The sequence below is a fragment of the Cebus imitator genome, unplaced genomic scaffold, assembly GCF_001604975.1.
Source record: "Cebus imitator isolate Cc_AM_T3 unplaced genomic scaffold, Cebus_imitator-1.0 Scaffold118, whole genome shotgun sequence".
In the NCBI taxonomy this organism is placed as follows: domain Eukaryota; kingdom Metazoa; phylum Chordata; class Mammalia; order Primates; family Cebidae; genus Cebus; species Cebus imitator.
This window is the reverse complement of record NW_016107433.1, coordinates 1,910,802-1,935,534: the sequence shown is the minus strand read 5'-3', so window position 1 is coordinate 1,935,534 and position 24,733 is coordinate 1,910,802. Positions and strand designations below refer to the sequence as shown.

The window sequence follows — 24,733 nt, the reverse complement described above, 5'->3', positions numbered from 1 at the left end:
GACTGTGCTATTGTATGGAATACAATTTCCTTGTATGGAAAACTATACCACAGTTTGTTGTTAGTTCAGTCTAATTAAAGTTTCTTATTCAGATATATGTTGGGGAGGGCAGATAACAACAACAACAAAAAAACGGGGACTCAGTTCCCCGGACCCACTCAGTGCACTGTGAGCATTTAGGGCCTCGTCACAGACACCCTGTGGTGATGTCTGATAGGTCTGATCTTGGTCAAGTTGTTGACACCTCCACAAGCCCCAGAAGATGACTTTCAGTTCAACAAAAGTTCACTGAGCACCTAGGAGGCCAAGCTGTCTGAGTTCCTCTGGTGTTCTCTTGCAACCCTGGGCCAATCTGAAGGGCTCTACAAACTCTTTTTTATTTTTCATATATTTTCATTTATACAGAAATGGGGTTTCATTATGTAGCCAGGCTGGTCTTGAACTCCTGGGCTCAAGCAATCCTCCTGCCTCCGCCTCCCAAAGTGCTGGGATTACAGGCATGAGCCACTGTGCCCAACCTTACACACACCCTTGATTCACCTCAACTGGGGTGACTCAGGCCAGAGGCAAGTGGTGTCACCTCAAGGTGATGTAGTTCCTGCAGTTAACAAGGACCAGCAGTCAGGAGACCTCGCACTGGGCTCTAGTTCAGCCACCTGGGTCTCCCAGAGAGGCCCTCCTCAGGCCAGTCACTTGTCCCTTTGTCAGTTGATGGTGGGCCCCAGGAGTACCCTAGCATCCCGTCTTTGCCCTCACCCTGTGGCCTGGTCTCTTTTATCCCAGGCTTTCCTCATGGGCTTGAATTCATGAAGAATGTCCACCCATGCAAGGCTTTCCCCAGATACCTCTGTGCACCTGAGACAAGTTTATTCAATGACCCTGGGATGTGGCTGGTTGTGGGGAGGGGTCTGATTCCACGCAGCCATTCAAGATACGGATGCCATCTGAGGGTTTTTGCAGTCAAGCAGAGGACTCTGCTTAGAGACAAGAAAGTGGACAAGGCTGGGCATGGTGGCTCACGCCTGTAATCTCAGCATTTTGGGAGGCCAAGGTGGGTGGATCACCTGAGATCAGGAGTTTGAAACCAGCCTGGCCAACATGGTGAAACCCCATCTCTGCTAAAAATACAAAATTAGCCTGGCCTAGTGGCTTTTTGAGATCATGCCACTGCACTCCAGCCTTTGCAACAAAGCAAGCTCTGTCTCAAACAAAAAAAAAATGAAAAAAGAAAAGAGAAAGTGGACAAAATGAGCCAAGAATAGAGAAGGAGGGCAGAGAAAGAATGAGGGGCTAGAAATTAAACAAGATTGGGCCAGGTGCGGTGGCTCATGCCTGTAATTCCAGCACCTTGGGAGGCTGAGGCGAGCGGATCGCTTGAGGCCAAAAGTTTCAGACCAGCCGGGCCAACATGGTCAAACCCCATCTCTACTAAAAACACAAAAATTAGCTGGGCCTCGTGGCATGCACCTGTAGTCCCAGCTACTTGAGAGGCTGAGGCACAAGAATCACTTGAACCTGGGAGACAGAGGTTGCAGTGAGCCAAGATTGCACCACTGCACTCCAGCCTGGAGACAGAGCAAGACTCCGTCTCAATAAATATATAAATATTTATATTGCTTGACTGGGCTTTGCTCATTTGCATTGCTTTCTTCCATTGTGTTCCACTTTCTCTTCAGCTCTGTTTCCAGGTTTGCTGTTGTGTGATCTCCAAGCTCCTTTGCCTGTCCGGGTTGCTATTTCACCTGTACAGTGCAGGAGCTGTTTTGGTTGATCCGAAACACCTTTTTAATTTTTTTCTACCACAACTGCTAAGCCCGGTTCAACCAGTGAAGGTGTGACCTGCGCAAAGTTGAGAAAACACGAGGGTGAAAGTCAGCTGGGTCCTTCATCTCTGCCTGGACCTTGGCCTGGGCTCACGGCCTGCATGGGGCTAATGGTCACCCCACCGTCCCACACCCCTACCCCCACTCCCCAACATTCCCATCCCCCCTTACCCCCTGCCTCGCCCCGGGATGTGGGACGCCACTGGAGCGTTCTCGGTACCTCCCCGCCACAGTCTGGGGACAACAGAGCCGCAGCTCCGTGGTTACCATGGCGACCCATCTGGTGTAGCCTCTGTAGCCCCCCAGCGGACACTTCCAGAACCTGCAGTTCTTTCCTTCCCCTCGGGCGGTGTATTTCACTGGCAGCTCTGTCCAGAGACGGCGGCTCTCTTATCCGGTCCACATATTGCTTCTCACTATCCTGAACCTGGCCACCCGCCCCACCACTCCAGCCATTTCAGTTTCTCCACCTGGGGCCAGGCTTCTCTGGCTTTGTCACTCAGGCACAACAGCTCTAACTACAAATTCCTTCCAGCCAGGGTTCCTGGGGACTTCAGAAGGGCTGTCACCCAGGGCACTTCCAAAGTCCCTCTCTAGAGTGTAAAAGTTTGGCTGGGCGTGGTGGCTCACGCCTATAATCCCAGCACTTTGGGAGGCTGAGGTGGGTGAATCATCTGAGGTCAGGAGTTGAGACCAGCCTGGCCAACATGGTGAAACCCCGTCTCTACTAAAAATGCAAAAATTAGATGGATATGTTGGTGGGTGCCTGTAATCCCAGCTACTTGGAAGGCTGAGCCAGGAGAATCGCTTGAACCAGGGAGGCAGAGGTTCATGCCACTGCACTCCAGCCTGGGTGACAGAGAGACTCTGTCTCAAAAAAAAAAAAAAAAGAGAGAGAGTGCAAATTTGTTTTTTCTTTTATTTATTTATTTATTTTTCTGAGACAGAGTCTGGCTCTGTCACCCAGGCTGAAGTACAGTGGCACAATCTCAGCTCACTGCAACCTCCACCTCCCAGGTTCAAGTGATTCTTTTTGCCTCAGCCTCCGGAGTAGCTGGGCTACAGGGGTGCACCACCAGGCCTGGATAATTTTTGTATTTTTAGTAGAGACGGGATTTCACCATGTTGGCCAGGCTAATCTTGAACTCCTTACCTCAAGTGATCCCCGTGCCTTGGGATTACAGGCGTGAGCCACTGCTCCTGGCCATGAGTGCAAAAATCTTACGTGATGTGGAATAAAATATCTTTCCCTTGGCCAACACTCCCCAACACCCCCGCCCCACCCACCCCACACTTAGCAACCCTTAATTCAGAGTCTAGCTTTGGGAGCCACTTTTCCCTATCAACCTTGTGCGTCTGTGCAATGGAATCCCATAGGCAGCACAGCCTGGCTGGAATCCAGGGAGCCACTAGTGTGTGGGGTGGGTCAGCATCAGCAGAACTGGGCATGCAGCCTCAGTTGAGAGACAGGCAAGCATACAGGCAAGCCAACCCAATAGGGGACTGGAGATAGGCAGTCACAAGGTTGGTGGCGCAGTGTGCAGGGAGCACCACATGGGAGGAGGAGGATGGGACCAATTGTAGCCTGAGCTGGGCAGAAAGGCTTCCTGGAGGAAGTGATGCTAGAGCCTTGAAGGATGAGAAGGCACTGGGCTGGGCTGGGCTAGAGATCTCAGTGATGGCATGAGGGGTAGGGGAGGACTTCTTTTCATAGTCCGCCTTCCTGAGTGTCACTCCTCATCAGGGACCCTCTTTGCCATTTTCTTCTTCTCACCCTGTCCCCATTCCCTGGCCAATCTTCCCCAGCCCAACAAATGTAACCAGCATCCCCTTGTCACACATGATCCTTTTCTCCTTGTCACATGCAGTTCCTGGATGTGCTCTGGACTTACTTGCCTTCCTGGTGAGCTTATTCATCCTTTAAGACCCAGCTAGAAGAGCGAGCACAGTTGCTTATGCCTGTAATCCCAGCACTTTGGGAAGCTGAGGCAGGCGGATCATCTGAGGTCAGGAGTTCGAGACCAGCCTGGGCAACATGGTGAAACCCTGTCTCTACCAAAAATACAAAAATTAGCTGGGCGTGGTGGCGGGCGCCCATAATCTCAGTTACTTGGGAAGCAGAGGCAACAGAATCACTTGAACCCAGGAGGCTGAGGTTGCAGCGAGCAAGAGTGCACCACAGCACTCCAGCCTGGACCACATAGCGAGACCATCTCAAAAAGAAAAAGGCCCAGCTAGATGTTCACTCTTTCTGGCACCTTCCCCAAACCACCCTTTCCATCCTGTATTTATTCCACAAACTTCTACTGAATACTGAGTATATTAGGCCCAGGATGTGGCCTAACATTGCAATTTTTTTTTTTCTTTTTTTGAGACAGGGCTTTACTCTGTTGCTCAGGCTGTGGTGCAGTGGTGAAATCACTGCAGCCTTGAATTCCTGGGCTCAAGCAGCCCTCCTGCCTCAGCCTTCAAGTAACTAGGACTACAGGCCTGTCCCACCACACCTGGTTAATTTTTGTATTTTTTGTAGAAATGGGTTCTTGCTTATTGCTCAGGTTGGTCTGGAACTGGCCTTATGGTATCCTCTCACATTGGCCTCCCAAAGTATTGGGATTACAGGTGTAAGCCACTGCACCCAGCCCCTACATTGCAACTTTCTGTTCACTTGTCAGTCGTCCCAGCTGGCCAGGATTTCCTGTGAGCTGGGGGAAGCTGAGTTATATGTTTTATTAATCCTGAGCCTTTAACATTCACACCCTGAATGAATGAGTTAATGAATGAATGAATATAAGTACAGCTTCTCTTTCCAAAAATCAAACAAGAAACACCTCAGTTCACAGGGCTGGCACTGTCTGATTTCCAGTTCTGTCCCTTGTCACTGTCTCAAAGGTATTTGGTTATATGTTATTAAATTAAAGTGAATTAAAATTTGCTTGAAATAACTACAGACTTCCCCGCTCTCCTGGGCCTGCAATGACCAGATTACATCTCCTCCAGGCACAGAAGTTTGACATTTCATTGCAAAGTCATTTTCTTCTCATTTCCTTATGTTGCTAAAATATTCTATTTCTCTTCACTTCCCCTTTGTGTCCCCATTACTCACGTTTAGTTAAATTTATCTGCTGCCATTTAATCATCTGAGATAAGCTTGCTGGTGTGGCTGTTCCTAGGGCACTGGCCTCGCCTTCCCAGACCATCTGTCTCCTCCTGGGCCACTAGGAGAATGGATCTAGACCCCTCCCCCAGGGAACAGGGTGTCTGGGCTACCTTCAGATCCCAGGTTTCTCCCCAAGGCAACTGACTTTAGGGTCCTCCCTGCCCCCAACCCACCCACTGCCTTCCTCTCCAGCCTCCTCCTCCTCTGTTTCCTGGGTATGGTTTTCATTCTGCCTCCTGACCTGGCACTTCTGTAGCCCCTTTGGTCACATGGAGCAAGTGGCCTCATAATTCCTCTCTCAGTGGGATTGATGAGTAAATATTTAAAGGGACAAAATATCTAGCAGGGTAGCCAGTGTAGGAATTGTTTGGTGCCTGCTTGGGACACTGCCACACCTGCTGCATTCCCAGGGCTGGCTGGGGTACCCTTCTCCCCTCTGCCCAACCCCCATTCTCACAGTGTAGCCGGGGGAGTATTAGTCTCCCTGGAGATAGTTGGAGGAGATCAGAAACGCACATTCTGGCTGGTCGTGATGGCTCACGCCTGTAATCTCAGCACTTTGGGAGGCTGAAGTAGGTGGATCACCTGAGGTCAGGAGTTTGAGACCACCATGGCCAACATGGTGAAACCCCATCTCTACTAAAAATACAAAAAATTAGCCAGGGATAATGGTGGGCACCTGTAATCCCAGCTACTCAGGAGGCTGAGGCAGGAGAATCGCTTGAATCTGGGAGGAGGAGGTTGTAGTGAACCGAGATGGTGTCATTGCACTCCAGCCTGGGTAACAAGACCAAGAGGTTCATGGACACAGTGAACTGGAGTGACTCATGCCAGAAGAATCTCAGTGGCTGGAGATGGGGGCCAGATGACTTGGCAGTGCAGCAAGGAGGGGAGCCGCATTAGGATCTGCCTGCATGCCGGGAGGTCACGAGGGCAGAGGATGAGTGAAGTTTCCTAGTGGATGAGTGGCGGCCGCTGCCATAGGAGAGCAGCATGGAGTCATCTCAGAGCCTGATCAAGAAAGCCTCCTGGCCAGCCGGCGTGGTTCACGCCTTTCATCTCAGAACTTTGAGGGGCTGAGGCAGGCAGATCACTTGAGGTCAGGAGCTTGAGACCAGCCTGGCCAACATGGTGAAACCCTGTCTCTACTAAAAATACAAAATTTAGCCAGGCATGGTGGTGGGCACCTGTAACCCCAGCTACCAGGGAGGCTGAGGCAGGAGAATCGCTTGAACCCAGAGGCAGAGGTTACAGTGATCCGAGTCTGTGCCATTACCCTCCAGCCTGGGCAATAAAACAAGAGTCTGTCTCAAAAAACAAAAGCGTCTTGAAAGGAGCAAAAAGATGTCAGCAGAAAGAAGCTAAAGTTATTCCTGGGCCAAGGGGTGAAGAAGGGGTTGTCAGGGGACTTAGCCTAAATTTCATTGAGGGACAAAGGGAAAAGTAACTCCATAGGATCAGTTTAAAGGACAAAGGGAGACAAATAGAAATTGTTTTATAGTTACATGTTATGAGTCATATTTATAGGACTACACATATATTATCTCATTTAATTTCTTTTTTTTTTCTTGTTAGGATCATTTAATGTCTTTATTTAAAGAAATGTGCTTTATTCTTTTGTTTGTTTGTTTTTGAGACAGGGCCTCACTCTCTTGCCCAGGCTGAGTGAAGTGGCACGATCACAGCTCACTGCAACCTCAACCTCCTAGGCTCAAGGGATCTTCCCATCTTAGCCTCTTGAGAAGCTGGGACTACCGAGGGGCACCACCATGCCCAGCTAATTTGTTTGTTTGTTTTTTTAAGAGATGGGGGTCTCCCTCTGTCACCTAGGCTGGAGTGCAGTGATGCAATCATAGTTCACTGTAGCCTCAAACTCCTGGCTCAGCTGATCCTCCGGCCTCTTGAGTAGATGGGTGTGCAACACCACACCTGGCTAATTTTTTAAAAAGTTTTTTTGTAGAGATGGTATCTCACTATGTTGCCCAGGCTGGGCTTGAACAACTGGTCTCATGTGGTCCTCCCACCTCTGCCTCTCAAAGTGTAGGGATTACAAGTGTAAGCCACTGTAACTGGCCTGAAATGTACATTATTCTTGTGTCAATTCAACACGTATGCATCTTTCTAGAACAAGATCACATCTCCAGTCTACCTTCATCTGTATTTTCTATGATCTCCAATTGCATCTAGGTCAAACAATCTATTACCTTTATTATTTTCTGGTTTATGCCCTCAAACTCTTATTTCATTTAATTTTCACAACAACCCTGAGAGAAAAGGGCTCTTGTTCTCCATGTTCTATGCTGAGGATCAGAAATTAAGAAACAGGTCCAAGGAGTAAGTGACAGAGTCAAGGTTGATTAGAAAAGTCAGGTCTGGCGTTTGGGTTTGGGTGCAGGCAGTGGTGGTGCCAATAGAGGGTGTCACGGGGCTTTGGCAGCAGGCTTCAGCGATTGCTATGGACTGAATTTTTATGTCCCTCCATATTATGTATAAAAAGAGTTCCTCTTAAAGGGTCAATTTGCCCAGCGTCTTGGCTCTTTGCTACCGGCTTTCAAGGCCAGACTTCCTTACTCCCTGTATCCCCTGCCCTGGTAAACAAACTTCCTGCCAGTCCTTATCTATGGAGATCACATTCTACATCTGTCACCCATTCTATAGATTACCCTTTCCATTGCAACAGCTCCTTCCCCCAAAACTGCACTCTCTGTGGGTATAACAGAATTCCTGCAATTTCATTTTAGCCAACCAGGTTCAGCTTAGTTTGCTCAGTCCAACTCCAGCCAATGGATACAGGACATAGTAGCAGGAACGAGCTGCATTAGAAATAAAAACTCCTTCCCTCCTTTGTTCAAGTTGCTCTTGCCGTTGCTCCATCGTGAGCAGCACCCTTTCTGCAGAAAGTAAATTTGCCTTGCTGCGAGATCCTTTGTCTCAGTGCTGATTCTTCTTTGGGGCACTGAGCATTTGTTCCCAACACTCCACAATTCACCAGTGTGATTGTATTAGGAGGTGGGCATCTTTGGGAGGTGATTACGTCATAGGGGTGAAGCTCTCATGCTGGGGATTAGTGCCCTTATAAAAAAGGTCACAGAGAGCTAGCTCACCCCTTCACCACATGAGGACACAATGAGAAGGCACCGTCTATGAACTGGAAAGCAGACCCTCGCCAGACACTGACTGCTGATACCATGATTGTGGACTTCCTAGCTTTCAGAACTGTAAGAAATCAATTTTTGTTGCATTCAAGCTTCCCAGTTATGGCATTTTGTTACAGCAGTCCAAATGGACAAAGACAGCAGTCCCCTTCAGATGATCTCAGTCACATCTCCATTCTTAAGTATAGGCAGTTGCTTAGATGCCCTCTGGGAGATTCTGGATGGGGCCTTTTGAAAGATGCTTCTAGAACAGTGGCACTATGGCAACCAGGACTTCGACAAGGATGCATCACTCTCTCTCTCTCTCTCTCTCTCTCTCTCTCCCCCTCCTCCCCCCTTTTCTCTCTCTCTCTGTGGGTTGTTATTTTTTTTTTAGAGGGAATCTCACTCTGTTGACCAGAGGCTAGAGTGCAATGGTGCAATCTTGGCTCCCTGCAGCCTCCATATCCCAGGTTCAAGAGATTCTCCTGCCTCAGCCTCCTGAGTAGCTGGGACTACAGTCATGTGCCACCATGCTGGGCTAATTTTTATATTTTTAGTAGAGACAAGGTTTCATCATGTTGGCCAGGCTGGTCTCAAACTCCTGACCTCAGGTGATCTACCCACCTTGGCCTCTCAAAGTGCTGGGATTATAGGGGTGAGCCAGCATGCCTGGCCTACTCTCTCTCTTTTTGAGAAGATTTCTCACTATGTTGCCCATGTTGATGTCAAACTCTTAGGCTCAATTTATTCTCTTGCCTCAGCCTTCTGGGTTACCTGGGACTACAGACATGCATTACACCCAGCTACTCTGTCTCTTGAAGACCCCATGAACAGTGGGCCAAGTGTCATCACCAAAATTGATAAACCCAGAGCCTTGTTTGAGTGAGCTCAAGTTGTGCGGGGAGTAAGAACCAAGAGCCTATCTGTGGGGAAGAGGGTGTCCAGGGCCAGGAGACAAGTGAGCAGCTCAAGGCCCAGTGCCAGAGGGATGCTACCTGCAACTGGACAGTTCCCAGGAGGCCTGGCAAGGCTCTTACCTCTGGTTCCCTCCCAGAGATTCCCCAGGGTCTCTGCAGGGACACCCTTCCCTTTGCAAACTTGGCTGTGGATGGTTCTGGTTTCACATCAACACATCCCTGACCAAGACAGAAATTCTAAAAACCTAGATTTCATGAAAAATTTAAAATTTCTTGTATGAACTGGATCCTTCCTTTCTTAATGCCACTTACTTATGGGTACTGTACCTTCAAGCATGCAACAGGCCCCCAAGAAGCCCACAGGCCCTGGCTTGTGTCCCCAGCCTCCTTCCTGCCATTTCATTCCCTTGGAATAGATGGATGAAAACGGGCAGGCCAGCCTAGTAGCAGCTATCTAGTGCAGTCACGTGGCTGTTGCTTGCAGTAGGGGTGCACTGAAGTCCCATGGGTTTTTCTGAGCCCAGCCACATGTGCCTGGAGGTCAGAAGAGATGTCTGCCAGTGGCTTAGATGCAGCTGACATTGGACTATTTGACATTAGAGTCTTTCTTCTTTCTTTTTTTTTTTTTTTTTTTTTTTTTTTTATTTTTTTTTTTTTTTTTTTTTTTTTTTTTTGAGACAGAGTCTTGCTTTGTCACCCCAGACTGGAGTGCAGTGGTATAATCTCGTCTCACTGTAACCTCCGCCTCCCAGGTTCAATCGATTCTCCTGCCTCTGCCTCCGAAGTAGCAGGGATTATGGGCATGCACCACCATGTCTGGCTAATTTTTGTATTTTTAGTAGAGACGGGGTTTTGCCATGTTGGCGAGGCTGGTTTTGAACTCCTGACCTCAAGTGATCTGCCCACCTCAGCCTCCCAAAGTGCTGAGATTACAGGCATGAGCCACTGTGCGCAGCTGACATTGGACTATTTCTGAAGGAAGAGTCTTGCATTTTGCCCTTTAACAAGACTTCACAGGTGATTTAATGTGACTCCGATAGAGGCTACATCTAGGGTGCCCAATGGGTGTTATTTTTTGAAGCTCCTGTTTCATTTTTTCCAGTGAATGAGTTTCAGCAGGTGTTGAGAAGTCTGAGGAGGCAGTGGGTGAGCTGCCATGAGACAGTGTATGTCTTGTGTCTAATTTGATTTGACTTGTTTTTGTGGCCATGAGAACTTGGAGCCAGGGATAAAAAGCACAAGCAGCAGAGATGACAGCTCCCTGCCACATGTCTTGTCTCACTCCATCCCAAGGGTTCACTCTATAGCCACAGAGAGATGAGAAAGGAGTGTGTCAAATAATTCATGTCAGGCATACATGGTGTGAGAGATTGTTTTTAATTTTTTTTTTTTTTGAGATGGAATCTCACTCTATTGCCCAGACTCTATTGATCGTGTAGTGGCATGATCTTGGCTCACTGTAACCTCTGCCACCTGGGTTCAAGTGATTCTCCTGCCTCAGCCTTCCAAGTAGCTGAGATTACAGACACCTTCTACCGCACCCAGCTAATTTTTGTATTTTTAGTAGAGATCGGGTTTCACCATCTTGGCCAGGCTGGTCTTGAACTCCTGACTTTGTGATCCACTGCCTCAGCCTCCCAACGGCCTCCCACCACGCCCAGCCTTGTTTTTTTTTGTGTGTGAGACAGAGTCTTACTCTGTCACCCAGGCTGAAGTGCAGTGGTGCGATTTTGGCAAGCTCCACCTCGCGGGTTCAAGCAATTCTCCAGCCTCAGCCTCCCTCATACCTGAGATTATAGGCATGTACCACCACGCCCAGCTAATTTTTGTGCTTTTAGTAGAGACTGTTCCACCACATTGGTCAGGCTTATCGCGAACTCCTGACCTCAGGTGATCCACCCGCCTTAGCCTCTCAAAGTGCTGGGATTATAGGCACGAGCCACTGCGCCCAGCTTGTTTTTGATTATTTTTGAAAAGCCTCAAAAAACCTCTTCCCCAAACTAGCCACCATCAGGCAAGAGGGTGATTTATTAAGCATGAGCTGGACTGGCTTAGCTCTCCTGGTTGGCTAAAATTGCCCAGAAAAATAATTTGTGGTTGTCAGGTTCTAAATTAAATGATTCAAATACTACTGCAGCTGATTAAAAGGCTTTATTCAATTTCCTCCTGACCACATGCTCTCCTGTGAGACCAGGAGATACTGTTTCTAGAAGAAATGCACTATTTGGAGCCTGTTGATCTAATCTAATGGATGGTGTTTATTAAGTATGGTCTGCCTACTTTTTTTCTAAATGAAAGGTGAGACTAAAGAAGGAGGAAGAGATGATTTCCTGTTTGTTTAACTATGAATGAGTCTGTTGCCAGGTTTCTGGGTAGCCAGCCCCTACTGTGAACAAGGGTGAGTACCTAAGACATTTTTAAGTACCCTTTAAAGACCTCTAGGCAACCATAATAGAGGTCAACAAATGAAACCCAAGTATGAATAAACAGGAAGAAGAGTCTGAAGATTGCAGTGGACTGTCTAATGGTGCAGTGCATCACCCACAGTACTCACTGAAGGGACAGTCTCGAGCCGGCCACCTTAGCGCCTTCCCTTCTCGGCCTTGCTGATAGACCCTGAGGGAACCAGGACCCAAGGCAGCCAATCCAGAGATGTATCATGTGCCTTGGCAGAAAAATAGATGGGCTGCCTTAGGAATGTGAAAGAGGAGCTCCCACAGGGAGAAGACCAGCAGCTGGTGCAGGAATTGAAAGGAGAAGAGAGGTCAGAGAGTGACCACGTGACTCGGAGAGTGCTGGAGTAACCAGCCAGCCCCCAGAGTGAGCCTCACCCTCTCCTGCCTCTGGTCTAGGCTCTGTCCCAGTTTGTTGCACTCATCTTGAAAGCAAGCTCAGCCCTTCTTTTTAAAAAAAATTTTTTTGAGACAGGGTCTTGCTCTGTCACTCAGGCTGGAGTGCAATGGTGCTAACACAGCTCACTGCAGCCTCAACTTCCTGGGTTCAAGCGATCCTCCCACCTCAGCCTCCCAAGTAGCTGGGACCACAGGCACGTACCAACATGTACAGCTGATTTTTATTTGCTTATTTTAAATTTTATTTTATTTTTTTCTGAGATAGGGTCACACTCTGTCACCTAGGCTGGAGTGTAGTGGCGCTGTCTCTGCTCACTGCAACCTCTGCCTGACAGAATCAAGCAATTCCCGTGCCTCCTGAGTGAGTAACTGGGACTTCAGCCGCTCACGACTGCGCCTGGCTAATGTTTGTATTTGTAGTAGAGATGAGGTTTTGCCAAGTTGGCCAGGCTAATCTCAACTCTTGGTCTCAAGTGATCCTCCCACCTTGGCCTCCCAAAGTGCTGGGATTGCAGCTGTGAGCCACTACTCCCACTACTACCAGCCTGCAGCGCTTCTTAAGATGGCCTAAGCAGGACTCAAAAGAGCCCAGCTGAACCTGGGAGAACCCGGGAATCAACAGAAGATTTTCAGCAGGAACTACGGAGCAGTTCACCACCATATGAAACACAAGTGGCTTTTAGAGAGTGAGTTGTATAATCTACAAGGGAAATGATGAGGCCAGACCAGTGAGGCAGAAAATGGCCCTTTGGCCAAAGCAAGGAGGAGGGTGGCAGGCACTAGGGGAGGATGGGGCTCACCTCCCTGGAGTGACCTCCCGCTAACCTCGCCTCTATGCTTCTGTCTCTGGAGGAAAGGATGCTACAGCCTGGCCTTCCTACCCCAGGCCAACAGACAAGGAGGCTCACAGAAGGGAAGCTTGCTTCGAACCCCAAGTACCTCCAAGGTCTCATAAGACAGCACGACCCTGGACCTTGGAAGGGAGCACAGATGGAAACACACCCAGGCTCCGGCTTGGCCCATCAGTAGGTGCAGAATCCTCCATCTTGGATTCCCTCCGTTTATTGAATGAATTGTTTCCATTTACATTTTGGTTTTTAGCCAGTGTATGTTTTTCATTATGTTAAGAATTGGTCTCATGTAGTGAGTAAGGCCATAGAACTTGGTGTCAGGCCGTTGGCTGGGCTTCTGGCCCTGCTACTTACTGTGTGGCCTTGACCTGGTCACTTAGCCTCTCTGTGCCTCAGTTCACTCATCTGTAGAATAGGAATAATCTGCCCCTCTCTAGTAGCATTGTTTATGAGATTTAAGGAGCTGTCTGTCATGTGCCAGGGCTTGCAACAGATCCTGTCCATGTCAATATCAGCTTGACGTTTTATTAAACACTTTCGTTTCTTTTTCTTTTTTCTTTTCCTTTTTTTTTTGAGACAGTTTTGCTCTTGTCACCCAGGCTGGAGTGCAATGGCGACATCTCAGCTCACTGCAACCTCTGTCTCTTGGGTTCAAGCGATTCTTCTGCCTCAGTCTCCTGAGTAGCTGGGATTACAGACGCCCACCACCATGCCCAGCTAATTTTCGTATTTTTAGTACAGATGGGCTTTCACCATGTTTCCAGGCTGGTCTGAAACTCCTGACCTCAGGTGATCCACCCACCTCGACCTCCCAAAGTGCTGGGATTACAGGAGTGAGCCACCGCGCCTGGCCCTGGTGTTTCATTTCAAATGCTTCTGTCCCTGCCCTTTGAGGGTTTTTTTGGAAGGTGTGTTTTCAGTTGACCAGCTGGCGTTCTTAGTAACACCAGCGCCCTCCTCGGTCTGCGCTGCGCGGCCGAGGCCGGTACAACCTCCAGGGGGCGCCCGGGGCCCGCGCTCCCTCGACGCGGCGGCCCGTGGCGTCCGGGCGGGAGAACTTCGTATCCGAGTAGTCCACCTGGATTCGTCTTCTTGGTTCCCGAGCCTCCTCCCTCTCCCCTACCAAAGGACAGTGAACTGGAGCGGCGCTCGGGGCGGGCAGCTGGACACGTAGCGCAGCCTTCGTGACAGGTCTTTTTTCGTCCCACGTTTGTATGGGACTCTGGGCTTCCAAACCGACCTTGGGTGATTTGTCAGCAGATACTTTCACTGCCCACCGCAAACCTGCAGAGCCAAACGGGGCCGCTCTCTGGAGGGTATGGGAGGACGCCCCCTGCCAGCTGCCAGCATCTGGGGGGAGAGGGGTGGGAAATGAAGTTCTGGTTTTGCACATTTACTCGTCTACACTGGCGTCTCACTGTGACCTAGGAACTGGAGATGGAGGCTAGGGCTGGGAGTTGGGGAGCCAGAGACTGTAGGGCGGGGGTTCCCACCAGGATGGGTTGGTGGGGTCACCAGGCAGCAGATCCTTACCAGGCAGAGCCCTTAGACGGCAGCATCAGGGGCGATGGATGGATGTAGACCATGGGGTTCAGGAGCCTGATAGGGAGGCAATGGGATGGCCACAGGGTCCAGCCAGAAATGAAGGGACAAAAAAATCCTTGGGGCTGCAGACCAGAGGCCTCTTGTGGTGGCCAAAGATGAGGGAGACACAGGGTGCTTGGTGTGCAGAGGTGTCATCCTAAAGGCCAAGACCGTACAGGGCTGGACATGGCAGCTTGGATGTGGCAGGGAATGGAGAGGGACCAAGGAAGCTGGTGACCTGGACAGTGACATGGGTTGTTCTTACCCGTCACAGTTACCCAAGATGAAGGCAGGTCCTTGAGTTGAGAAAGGGGCTGGGTGTCTGCCTGTAATCCCAGTGCTTTGGGGGGCTAAGGTGGGAGGATTGCTGGAGGCCAGGAGTTCAAGGCTGCAGTAAGCCATGATCATGCCACTGCGCCCCAGCCTGAGTCACAGAGTGAGACTCTGTCTCTTAAAAAAAAAAATGGCGGGGAGGCGGGGCAGGGAAGACTGGGTACAGTGGCTCACGCCTGTAATCCCAACACTTTCAGAGGCTGAAGCTGGCAGGTGGCTGGAGCCCAGGAGTTCAAAACTAGCCTGGGCAACATAGTGAGACTCCGTCTCTACAAAAAATGAGCCAGTCATGAAGCGACATGGTGCACACCTGTGGTCCCACCTACTTGGGAAGCTGAGGCAGGAGGATGGTTCAAGCCTGGGAGGCAGAGGTTGCAGTGAGCCAAGATTGCACCATTGCACTCCAGTCTGGGAAAAAGGTGGGGAGAGAAAAGGTGAGCCAAGCCCCAGAGCAAGGGCTGGGAAGAGAGAACAGCAAACAGGAGCCTCAAAAACTGGGGCAGCAGGGAGTGGGTGAGAGGGGGCTGGAATTGTTCAAAGGTACCCATTGAGCAATGGTTTCAAGGGATATTGAGGGGTCTGGAGAAGGGACAACTCCCAGGAAATGTGAGGAAGCTGTGGCCAGCAGGGAACACCTGCAAAGCAGGAGATGAAAGGAGAGGCTGTGTCTGTAACAGATGGTCCCTGCTTTCCAGGGTATAGAGGACAGCACATGGGGAGTGGGTGAGAAGATATGAGACTTCAGTGGGTGGGAGGACAAGATGGGGTGACCAAGAGTGGGAGGGTGGGAATCTGGACAGGACCCTGGGCTCACCACATGGGACTCTGGACAGAACCAGGGCAGCAGAGCCTCCACTCACAGACCAGACACCAGCTTCTGCTTGGAAAGACCCAACTCTATTAAGAACCCCGTGGTGTAGTGGCTCATGCCTTAATCCCAGAACTTTGGGAGGCAGAGGCAGGTGGATCACCTGAGGTCAGGAGTTCGAGACCAGCCTGGCTAACATGGCAAAATCCTCCGTCTCTACTAAAAATACAAAAATTAGCCAGGCATGGTTGTGGGCACCTGTAATCCCAGCTACGCAGGAGGCTGAGGCAGGAGAATCGCTTGAACTCGGGAGGTGGAGGTTGCAGTGAGCCGAGATCACACTTTTGTACTCCAGCCTGTTCGGCAAGAGCAAAAATCCATCTCAAAAAAAAAAACAAAACCTCCTGCACCATGACTAGTCCCTAGGGAGTGAGTCATGGGCTCTTACTGCACCCCAAGGAGCCCCACATGTGAAAATGCTTCCTGAAGCGCTGAGTGCTTGTAAAGGCCTACTGCTGGGCATGTCGGCCCTATTAGAGGAAACATTTTATCACGTCGGAGGCACAAGTAGGTTGTTTCGTGGTAATTGCTTTCCTAAACCATAAAGAAAATGCATCACAAACCCAGCACAATTAACTAAAGTGGTCACATTCCTCCTCTTTGATTTAAAACTATTTAGAAATATTAGCAACTGACTTTGCTTCCAGGTTGTTGGTGCTTTTTTTTTTCTCAACTGCGGCTTTTTCTTTTGAATCCCATAACATATCCTGAGTACACCAGGAGGGAGGAATGAAAAGATGTTTGTTTCCAGCTCTGCAGCCAACTGCTACTCAAACAATACCCTCAATATGTAACCTGGGAGTTTAATATTCTCAAATATTTATAATTATGCAGAAATAGCCCTAAGAAATGTTCAGCTTCCTCACAGCTGGATAATTATCTGCATTCAATGTTCACAACCTCGGAGCTGCTTCTCAGAGTTTGGGGTGCCTCTCTGCTACTTGGGCATGCAGAGTACATGGGTTCTGTGCACAGATTCCTAAGGGGGCATAGAGGTGGCATGGGGAGATCCTGGCGTGCTCTCTCTCTCTCTGTGTTGTCTCTCTCTCAACAGAGTCCTGCTCTGTGATACATTGCTCACTGTAGCCTTGAACTCCTGGGCTTAAGCGATCCTCCCACCTCAGCCTCCGGAGTAGCTGGGACCACAGACGCATGCCACCACACCTGGCTATTTTCTTCTAAAATGTCCATAGGTTTTTGGGGAACCAATGGTGTTGGTTACAGGATAAGTTCTTTAGTGGTGATTTCTGAGATTTTGATGCACCCATCACCCAAGCAGTGTACACTGTACCCAATGTGTAGTCTTTTATCCCTCACCCCCCTCCCACTCATTTTCTTCTAATTTAATTTTTTTTTTTTTCTAAAGACCGGATCTCACTTTTTTGCTTAGACTAGTATTGAATTCCTGGCCTCAAGTGATCCTCCCACCTCTGTCTCCTTAAGTGCTAGGATTGCAGAGTGAAGAAAGGCTCAATCATTCCCAGCAAATCCTGTAGTGGACCCATGGATAAAGTTCCACATTGAGTACCTGCAGAAGTGTCTCATGGAGTCCCAGGTGCTCCCCACAAAAGGATGCTGTGGTTAAAGCAGCATTGCCTCTGTCTACCTTTGGAGAGACACCATGCATGCCTTCGATTCATACATTTTCTCCTTGCCTGTCATCTCTCCCGCTGTTCCCTCTGTTCCACGCATATTTCCAGAAGAGTATCAAAAAAACTATTTTTCCTGCATAATTACCCACCTCCTCTCCGCCCACCTCCACACATCTTTTCTGCTTTGACGTGGCAGCTGCTCTGATTTCTTTAAGTGGACTGCATTCTGCATTTACCAGGCAGGTGGAATTCTATGAAGGGAGCCTCCAGCTGCACTGGGAGCAAAGGCCCTGGACATGATTGTCCCTCTCTGCTCCGGACCTGCTGCTCCTCTGCCTGCATTGAGATCCCCCTTCCCACAGCCCCTGGGCACAAGGATATTGGTTCCTGAATGGGGGTCACCAATCAACTGCCTGGTCCTCCTTCTCCCAAGCCCAGGTTGCCTCAGTCCTGACCCTGTGACCTGAAAGGAAATTCCTCTTTAGTGAGATCAGCTAGCATCTTCTCAGTTGCAGCTTTCAGAACACTCGACCCAAAATAACACAAGTTAAAGGAAATGGGGTATCCCATAGAACCAAAGAGTCTTGAAGCCCCAGCTGAGGTTCAGGCAGGGCACTGTTGATGCTGCTCTAAAATTCTTTTCACCTGCCTGCCTTGGGCTATGGGCTTTATCCCCAGGCCTGCCGTGCCCAACACAGCAAAGTGGTCAAAGGTGCTCCAAACCCTGGTTCACCCTCTGACTGCCCAGTAGAGCCAGGAGTTCCTTTTCCAGGTGGTTTCTACAAATGATCAAGAAAGCATCTTCCCTTGCTGGGTCTGATGACTCACACCTGTAATCCCAGCACTTTGAGAGGCTGAGGCTGGTGCATCGCTTAAGGTCAGGAGTTTGAGACCAGCCTGGCTAACATGGCAAAAACCCTTCTCTACTAAACATACACAAATTAGCTGGGCGTGGTGGCGGGCTCCTATAATCCCAGATACTCGGGAGGCTGAGGCAGGAGAATTGCTTGAACCTGGGAAGCGGAGATTGCAGTGAGCCGAGATCGTGCCACTGCACTGCAGCCTGGGCAACAGAGTGAGATTCTGTCTCTAAATAAATAAATAAGAAAGCATCTTCCCAGGGGCCCATCAAAAGTCCTGTGAGTCTGTTTGGTCCCAATTAGGTCTGGCGCCCGTCCCTTAGTCAACCACAGTGGCCAGGTGGCTGGAACATTCTGATAAGTGTCAGTCTATCAAGGCCTGTCTCTGCAGCTGGGAGGGGGGAGAAGTCCCTGAGCTGCATGGGGGAAGGACAGACACCCAAATCAAATGTGGAAGACTGGACCAATGGAAGTGGGAATGGACAGCAGAAGATCCCGGAAGTGAATATTCATGTCCCTGGGTAACTTGCAATTGAGTCCCCTCACCTTCTCTCTCTGAGAAGCAAAGACCAACTTCTCTCTCTGTGCACCTCAATAGGCAGCGTTCCAAGCAGGGTCCTTGCCTGTCTCGTGGACTTGCTGTGTTCCCAGCACCAAGGACGCTGACTGGCCAATGAGTGCTCCACCAGGATGAGCAAAGGGGAGGGAGAAACAGGCATGCTTGCCCGCAGGTGGCTTTGGGGCTCTGGATAGATCGAGACAGCCTTGGGATCCATGGAGCTGGCTGGATGAGGGGTCCAGGGCCCAGAGTGGCACGTGTCTTCTTCCACAGGCTTCACTGTAAGGTGGCCAGGAAGAAAGCCGTTACCGACAGAATTGTGGATGCCTGTCACTTAAGTATTTCACTGCACAGGGCTGTAGGAATCATTCAGTAAGATTCTAGAAGCATTCATAGGACATCTATTCATGCCAGGCCCGGGCACAGGCACTGTACAAGTGGACAAGGCACAGCTAGTCCCTGCCCTGCAGGGTCACACCTGGCAAAGTCAGGTCCCCACAAAACCAGGGCTAAAACAATGGGAACCCTGTCGTCAGAGGTGGGAAGAGCCGCCCCACTGCCCCACTGGCACCTCTGCCAGCCTTTCTCTCAGCAGCCAGAATGAGCCCCCAGGTGCCCTCACATAGCAGTGAGGTGTGTCAGACACTTTTCTTTTATACACATATGATTTATGACAAATCAATCCTAACTTGCATAAGGAGACACTAAGGCTTAGAGGGACTTTTCCCCAAATTTAAGACTCAGAAATGCCCAGATATTCTCTCCTTGATTGCTACTAAGTCTTTTTTTTTTTTTAATGGAGTCTCGCTCTGTTGCCCAGGTTGGAGTGCAATGGAACAGACTCGGCTCACTGCAACCTCCACATCCCAGATTTAAGCAATTCCCTGCCTCAGCCTCCTGAGTAGCTGGGATTACAGGCACCCACCAGCACACCTGGCTAATTTTTGTATTTTTATTAGACAGGCTTTCACCATGTTGGCCAAGCTGGTCTTGAACTCCTGACCTCGGGTGATCCACCCACCTCGGCCTCCCAAAGTACTGGGATTGCAAGCGTGACCCACTGTGCCCGGCCAGTTGCCGCTAAGTCTTATATCAGTCATAGTGTTCCCTTTCTTTGGTATGTCTATGATAATATGTAAATTATGAGCTTCACATTACAACAGGGCTTAGAGGGAAGAGCCTCTCCTGAATTTTCCTTTTGAGGAACTTGGTGCCTTGGAGACAACGTTCTTCTCCCTTGAGGACTCTTCTTAGTAAGTGGAGTAAATTTTTTCTTCACTAAAAAAAAATCTATTTCTCCAAATTTTTGAAAACAGTTTGAATGTTCTGCTTTAACCTCTGTGCCCAATTCCAGAGGCAGCAGTCCCCACTAGGGCCAGGCTGTGTTTAGCACCCCATGCAGGCGAACCCCCCAGCAGTGTCTGGGACATTCTGGGGGCCTTACCTGAGTGTCAGACACATCTGCCATTTCTCCAGCCACCACGCTGCCTCCGCTGCCTGCAACTCTGAGGTGGCTGCTGGGATCAGCATGCTCAGCCTCTCCAGCCACCACCCCAAGGCCCCCTTCTGGCTTCCAGAAGGGATTCTCTCTGTCTGGGGCAGACAGATCAGTCCTGACAGGGCTTATAGGCAGATGTCAGGACTTTTCAAAGTCAAAGCCCCAGAAATGGCTTGCCTTTAGCTACTGTTGTGATAGCCCCGAGTTGCTGCCGCCAACCCCTCCCAGCCAAAAGCAGCCCGTTCTATTATCTAGTCCCCTGCTCCTTCTGCCTCCGCATGGGCAGCTGGGTCCCCACACTAGAACCACCCAGGCAACTCCTCATAGGGTAGCCCAATCGTCTTGCTTTGCCTGGATCTGAGGGGTTTCCTGGGATGCAAGATTTTCAGTGCTAAAACTTTCAATGGGGTAATTGATCACACATCTCAGAATCCAGAGGTCTCAAACATCTGCAGAGAGAAAAGAAGTCTCTCCCTCTACCAGTATCCTCCTTCTGTCCCCAAGAGCAATCACTTCTAAGACAGTTATCTAAGGAGATTATTTGTTTCTGGGGCAACTGCCCCTCAATCATCAAATAATCTGAGAGGAGTCCATGTCCCAGCATCTGGGGAACCCCGCTCTGGGCATCAACCCCTCATTAGCGCTAATGTGAAACATCCCCTGTTAATAGAGCCTACTGTTGGCAACTGAAGAGGCTGGTGAAGTGCCTGGGAAAGACAGGGCGAGGCAGAGCTATTACTGAGCATCTCTATCTCCAGTACTGTTCTAGAGACTGAGGCGAGGGGAGGCTGCTAACCTATGACTCGTGTCCTCAGGACTTACAAACCCCAGTTCTTGGGAGAGAGTCCCAGTTATTTCCTATTGGGATACCCGGCTTGACTTGAACTCTGAATGTTGGGGTAGGTCTTACAAAGGGAGTTAAAACCTAAATTCCAGGCAGGGCATGGTGGTTCACGCCTGTAATCCTAGCACTGTGGGAGGCTGAGGTGGATGAATCATGAGGTCAGAAGTTCAAGACCAGCCTGCCCAAGAAGGTGAAACCTCATCTCTACCAAAAATACAAAAATTAGCCGGATATGGTGGCGGGCGCCTATAATTCCAGCTACTTGGGAGGCTGAGGCAGAAAGTTGCTTAAACCCAGGAGGCAGAGGTTGCAGTGACCCAAAATTGCACCACTGCACTCCAGCCTGGGTGGCAGAGCAAGACTCTGCCTCAAAACAAAACAAAACAAAACCTAAATTCCACCCGCCCCATTGAGAAGAAGCAACCTTTGTCTCCCTTCTAGGGAAAGGCTTTCCTGTCAACAACCAGCTGTAAGTATGGAGCATGGGGTGGAGACGCCAGGACAGCCTGGAGAGGCCTGAACTAGGACAGAGGTGATGGAGTTGGCAAAGCGGGGGTGAACTGGTGCAAAATTAAGGAAGTGAAACTGGCAGCCCATGCTATAAACTAGTTTCAGGGCCCATTGATGCCCCAGTGAGTCACTGAGGCCTGTGGGAGGAGCTGAGCACCTACTGCGCACCAGACTCCATGCTGGGTCTCCCCACTTGTTCTCCCGAATAATCCTCAAATGACCCTTGAGGTAGGAATTATCATCCCCACACAGTCAGTGAGGAGGGGCCTCAGAGAAGCCCAGTTACTGGTTGGAAGCCCCAGTCCTCTGGGCAGTGATGCTGCCAGGACTGGAATCCAACTCTGCTCGGAGCAGGGGCAGTCCTAAGTCTGTAGACAAACACAGATGCCAAGAGCTGTGTGGAGGACACTGTGTGTGGCTCTGTGGGTGTCCAGGTACCCACTCACCAGGGACATTCAGAGAAATAGCCAAAGTGCCAGAGGGTTGCTGGGGGTCCCAACCAACACAGCAGGGCACCAGACACGGTGCACAACGACAAGGACCCTGAGGGCAAGGTCATGGGGAAGGCTAAGAACTTGGCCAGAGCTCCTTCCTGAGCAGATGAAAGGGGGCAGAGATGTCAGTAGAAGGTGAGGGGGGCTTGAATCCTACAAGTGCCCACCACCTAACCAGGCAGAGCCACAGCAGCTGGCAGCCTGCACTGTCTTACTGCCAGTTTCAGACTCCCTTCCCTGTCCTTTGCGGTGGGGTTGCAGGTGACTGACTGTCCTTCATCTACTCACTGAAGCACAGAGAGGGGCCAGCTAAGGCTGGGCTACAAGGGGCTGGGAGGTGCCAGGCATGGTTCTGGGGTTCATACCTATAATCCCAGGACTTTGAGAGGCTGATGCATGTGGATCGCTTGAGCCTAGGAGTTTGAGGCCAGCCTGGGCAACATGGCAAACGTGGAGTTAAGTATTTCACATGTAACTCACTTACCCCTCTCAATGATCCTTGGCACAAGTGACCATTATTATCCCCATTTTACAGATGAACAGATAGAGAAACAGAGGTTAAGCATCCTGCCCAAGGTTATACCATACCTGGACACTGACCAGACTGGGGCTTGAACCCAGGTGTCCAGTATAACCACAGTGCACCTGCACCCACCCATTCCTCCCACCTACCCTCCTCAGCCTTTCCCTCTCTGCACCCCCACCCCACCTTGCCTATCTCCAAAGATGCTTCCATCCCCATGGCCTGAGGACCTGAGTATTGACCAGGGCTGAGTGACCTTGACCTAGCTATGGATTCTGGGCATGACCTTGGCTACCTGCCTGCCCCTAGTGTCTGCTCCACCCTGCCCACCCGGCTTGAGGGGAGTCAAGCCAGATCTCTGGGGTGAAGAATGGGCACCCTGCAGGCAGGCTGGCCTACAGGGGGTCAGATGAGAGCCAAGAGCTAGGCCCACGAGTCCCACCCGCCACAGCCTTGCCATGTGCACAGACCACAGGCCACAAAGACACGGAGCCCTTTGTTCCTCCCAGTTTAAAATGTCAGGCCACCCTCCTAAAATGTGCAAGAAGATCTAGGCATGCATCTTGGTGACCCACGGTGACCACATTGACCCACGTCAGCTGTCCCTCCCTACGTCTCCCGCTACTGGCTTCAGGGCGGCCTCCATGGGAGGCTGCAGGGTACCCCATTTCAGACACCATTGCTTTTCTCCTCTTGGTCTTGTCATTCTGGGCTCTCCTGCCTCCCAGACCAGTGGTCACTGCTGAACAGAAATGGAGGGAGGGGCAGCTGTTCCCTGGGCCCCAAGAGGCATGAGGATGGGGCTTGGGTGCAAAGGGCAGGCCAGACTTGGCCTCAGACTCTCCCACTCCTGCTGCTCAGCTATCATTTGTCATCACCATGGGACTCTGCATCTCAGCCCACCAGGAAGCTGAGCCAGCCCATTCTTCTCATTTCATTTTATTCTTTATTCATTTTGATATGAGTCTTGCTCTATCATCCAGGCTGGAGTGCAGCAATGTGACCATAGCTCACTGCAGCCTCCAACTCCTGGGTTCAAGTGATCCTCCCACCTCAGCCTCCTGAGTAGCTGGGACTATAGGCATGCACCACTACCCCTGCCTAATTTTTTGTTATTGTTTTGTTTTTCGTTTTGGTAGAGATGGAGTTTTGCTGTGTTGCTTAGCCTGGCCACAAACTCCTGGTCTCAAGTGATCCACACACCTCGGTCTCCCAAAGTCCTGGGATTACAGGCATGAGTCACCCCATCCAGCCCCATTATTCTCACTTTAAAGGCAAGGTGGCTGAGGTCTGGAGAGGTATGAACTGCTCAAGGGCACCCAGAGAGCCAATGGCAGAGCCAGGATTCAAGCTTCAGGCTATTCCTATAGCAATGAGTGTACTGCCCCATGATACCCTTATAATATGCCCAGGAAAAGCTGTTTCTGGTTCTGATGCCCTGAGACACCCCAGACATGCCATCAAGGCAGAGTACACACAACGCCCACTCTTCTCCTCAGTAGTTTTTCCTAACCACAGCACCCATGATTTTCCCTTTCATTTGTTTTCCCACCGATCAACATGATGAGAACATAGAGAAAACATAATAAGAGACCTCCCAAATGACAGATGGACCATAATGGCAGAGGAGTTGAACTATAAATAGAAGAGGGCTGGCCTTCTCCAAGCTGCCCCTGGGATCTTCTGCTTAGGCAGGACCTGCACCCTCTCATTAAGCAGCCTCACAGCCCTCCCTTGGGCCCTGGTAGGCAGTTGGGCGGGGCATGGGCATGGGTGAGGCTGTTAGCAGGGCTGGGTGGGGGGCACTTGCCAGGCACATCCCATAAAGTTTTGGGGAGAGAGTTTCAGCATCCTTCCATTGTGGGCCACATTTCCTCTGTAGGGGCAAGGGGCTGGCAGCAGGACTGGGGGCAGGTTGTGGACAGGGGTCACCTGGGCTTGTGTAAGATTCCTGGCTACCCTCTTAGGACAGATTCTTAGATATGGATGGTGGGTGTTCTGGGAGATCCAGAGGCAGGCGGTTCAGCACTGTTGTCAGCTGACCTTCCTTGGCTACTTACTGCACGCCAGCCCAATGCTAAGCATTTTCCATAAATGGTCCCATTTAATCCTCTCAATAACAATGTGCAGTAGTATTGGGATTGTCCTTATTGTACAGATGGCACACAGAGAGGTTAGGCAACTTGCCCAGGGTCACGCAGCAGGTAAGAGGCAGAGACAGATTGAACCTAGGAACCTGTCTCTTGTGCCTGTTGGTGTAACCATGACACTACACTGCTTCCCCCAGAGGGCTGGGGGAGAGACCTATGGAGGGATGGCTCCAGCAGGAAG

At 50.2% G+C, this 24,733-nt stretch overlaps 1 protein-coding gene across 1 annotated transcript; it reads right to left on the bottom strand.

The window, feature by feature from the left end:
• Positions 1 to 13,518: 13,518 nt before the first annotated feature.
• Positions 13,519 to 22,621, bottom strand: LOC119472776. Its single transcript, XM_037742251.1, has 4 exons — positions 22,589 to 22,621; positions 21,832 to 21,977; positions 18,521 to 18,807; positions 13,519 to 14,087 (listed from the first exon to the last, which is right to left on the bottom strand). The coding sequence occupies exons 1-4, from the start codon at positions 22,619 to 22,621 to the stop codon at positions 13,675 to 13,677; spliced, it is 879 nt and encodes a 292-aa protein (XP_037598179.1). The 3' UTR covers positions 13,519 to 13,674.
• Positions 22,622 to 24,733: the final 2,112 nt, after the last annotated feature.

What these genes read in the sequence shown, in the direction of transcription:
- LOC119472776 (XM_037742251.1), bottom strand. Translation starts at nt 22,621, where the DNA reads ATGGGGATGGAAGCATCTTTGGAGATAGGCAAG. An exon ending in TATTTCTCTGAATGTCCCTG is followed by an intron (nt 18,808 to 21,831) that starts GTGAGTGGGTAC and finishes CTTACAGTGAAG; the next exon opens with CCTGTGGAAGAAGACACGTG. An exon ending in TTGCTTCTCAGAGAGAGAAG is followed by an intron (nt 14,088 to 18,520) that starts GTGAGGGGACTC and finishes CTCTCCCCCCAG; the next exon opens with ATGCTGGCAGCTGGCAGGGG.